Source organism: Geospiza fortis, unplaced genomic scaffold (assembly GCF_000277835.1).
Source record: "Geospiza fortis unplaced genomic scaffold, GeoFor_1.0 scaffold27, whole genome shotgun sequence".
Classification (NCBI taxonomy): Eukaryota; Metazoa; Chordata; class Aves; order Passeriformes; family Thraupidae; genus Geospiza; species Geospiza fortis.
In genome coordinates, this window is record NW_005054329.1 from 5,898,758 (window position 1) to 5,900,462 (window position 1,705).

At 62.9% G+C, this 1,705-nt stretch overlaps 1 protein-coding gene across 1 annotated transcript in view; it reads left to right on the forward strand.

Moving 5' to 3' along the window:
- Window positions 1–130: 130 nt before the first annotated feature.
- The window catches only part of FPGS (folylpolyglutamate synthase), a 3,738-nt gene continuing 2,163 nt past the window's right edge, over window positions 131–1,705 (forward strand). Inside the window, exons 1-8 of the mRNA XM_031057314.1 lie at window positions 131–265; window positions 363–416; window positions 526–590; window positions 667–781; window positions 867–944; window positions 1,216–1,277; window positions 1,375–1,477; window positions 1,634–1,697. Of these exons, the coding sequence (XP_030913174.1) occupies window positions 149–265; window positions 363–416; window positions 526–590; window positions 667–781; window positions 867–944; window positions 1,216–1,277; window positions 1,375–1,477; window positions 1,634–1,697 (658 nt within the window). The 5' untranslated portion in view covers window positions 131–148. The remainder of the gene's footprint in view (window positions 266–362; window positions 417–525; window positions 591–666; window positions 782–866; window positions 945–1,215; window positions 1,278–1,374; window positions 1,478–1,633; window positions 1,698–1,705) is intronic.

The window sequence follows — 1,705 nt, forward strand, 5'->3', positions numbered from 1 at the left end:
CCGGCCGGGGTGACCGATGACACCGCCGAGGGGACTGAACCCGAAGGGGTGGGTCAGGGTGCAGCGGGCTGTGGGCAGAGTGGCCACAAGGCTGCTGTGTTGGGCTCTATCCCGACTGCCCTGGGCATCTTTCCAGGATGCAATCCGGATGCTCAACACCCTGCAGACCAATGCCAGCTACCTGGAGCAGGTGAAGCGGGAGCGCGGTGACCCCCAGGCCCAGCTGGAAGCCATGCAGGGCTTTTTGGAGAGGAGCGGACTGAAGGTGAAGGGCTGATCCCCGTCCTGTCCCCCCATCCTGGTAGCAGAGCCGCCATGCTTGGCTGCCCTGGGGGTCTCACAGGGTGGTTGAACTCTTACAGGTCGAGGACCTGGATCGACTGAACATCATCCACGTCACGGGGACGAAGGGCAAGGTGAGGCGGGCGGGCGGTGCTGCGGGGGGCTCAGGGGGCACTGCTGGTGTCTGTGGCTCTGTTTTTGCCCCTGCTCTGGAACAAGGGTTTAACACAGCTGTCTCCTCAGGGCTCAGCGTGCGCCTTCACTGAACGCATCCTCCGCAACTACGGGCTGAAGACAGGCTTTTACAGGTGGGCAGGGGGTCAGGAGGGTTTTGAAGGGCCAGTGGGGCTGTGCCTGACTTTTCTCCCTGCTCTGTACCCCCAGCTCCCCTCACCTGGTGCAGGTGCGTGAGCGGATCCGCATCAATGGGCAGCCCATCAGCAAGGACCTCTTCAACAAGTACTTCTGGCTGGTCTACAACCGCCTGGAGGAGACCAAGGTGGGGCAGCAGGGGTTGTGGGGGTGCTCCCTCCCTTGGGTCCCCCGCTCCCGGGGTCGTGTGCTCACCCTGCTCTGCCTGGCAGGACCCAGCACACGCCAGCATGCCAGCCTATTTCCGCTTCCTCACCATCATGGCCTTCCACGTCTTCCTGCAGGAGAAGGTCAGTGGTGGTGGCCTCCAGCTTGTGACAGGAATGTCAGGTTGGTGGGGACCTCAGGGAGGGGGGATTTGGGTCAGAATTTGTGTGGATCAGGCTGTCATGGCTGTAAATGGGATGCTGTGCCAGGTGGGTGATGCCCCCACAAATAGGGATGTGCTCAGGTGTGGGTTTGGAAGGGCTGGGGGCAGGGACCTGTCTCCACCCACATCCCTCAATCCATGGGGGCATTTCCTACTGGTGGCTCTGATGGCTCATGTTCCTGTGTCCCCAGGTGGACCTGGCAGTGGTGGAAGTTGGCATTGGCGGCACCTATGACTGCACCAACATCATCAGGTAGGAGCTGGCAGGGCTGAGCCTGTCCCCAGGGCCTGATGTCCCACAGTATAGGGGGGAACAGCCGGGACACTGCCATGCTGCATTCCCATCCCAGGGCACCAGTGGTGTGTGGGGTCTCCTCCCTGGGCATCGACCACACCAGCATCCTGGGGGACACCATGGAGAAGATCGCCTGGCAGAAGGGGGGCATTTTTAAGGTAGGGAGATCTGGTCTTCTGTCTCCTCTTGTGTTTTCGGGGTGTGTTCCCCCACGTCCCTGAGCACCCCCACGTCCCTGAGCACCCCCACGTCCCTGAGCACCCCCATGTCCCTGAGCACCCCCATGTCCCTGAGCACCCCCATGTCCTCCCCAGCCCGGGGTGCCGGCGTTCACCGTGGCGCAGCCGGAGCGGCCACTGGAGGGGCTGAGGGGGCGGGGCCACGAC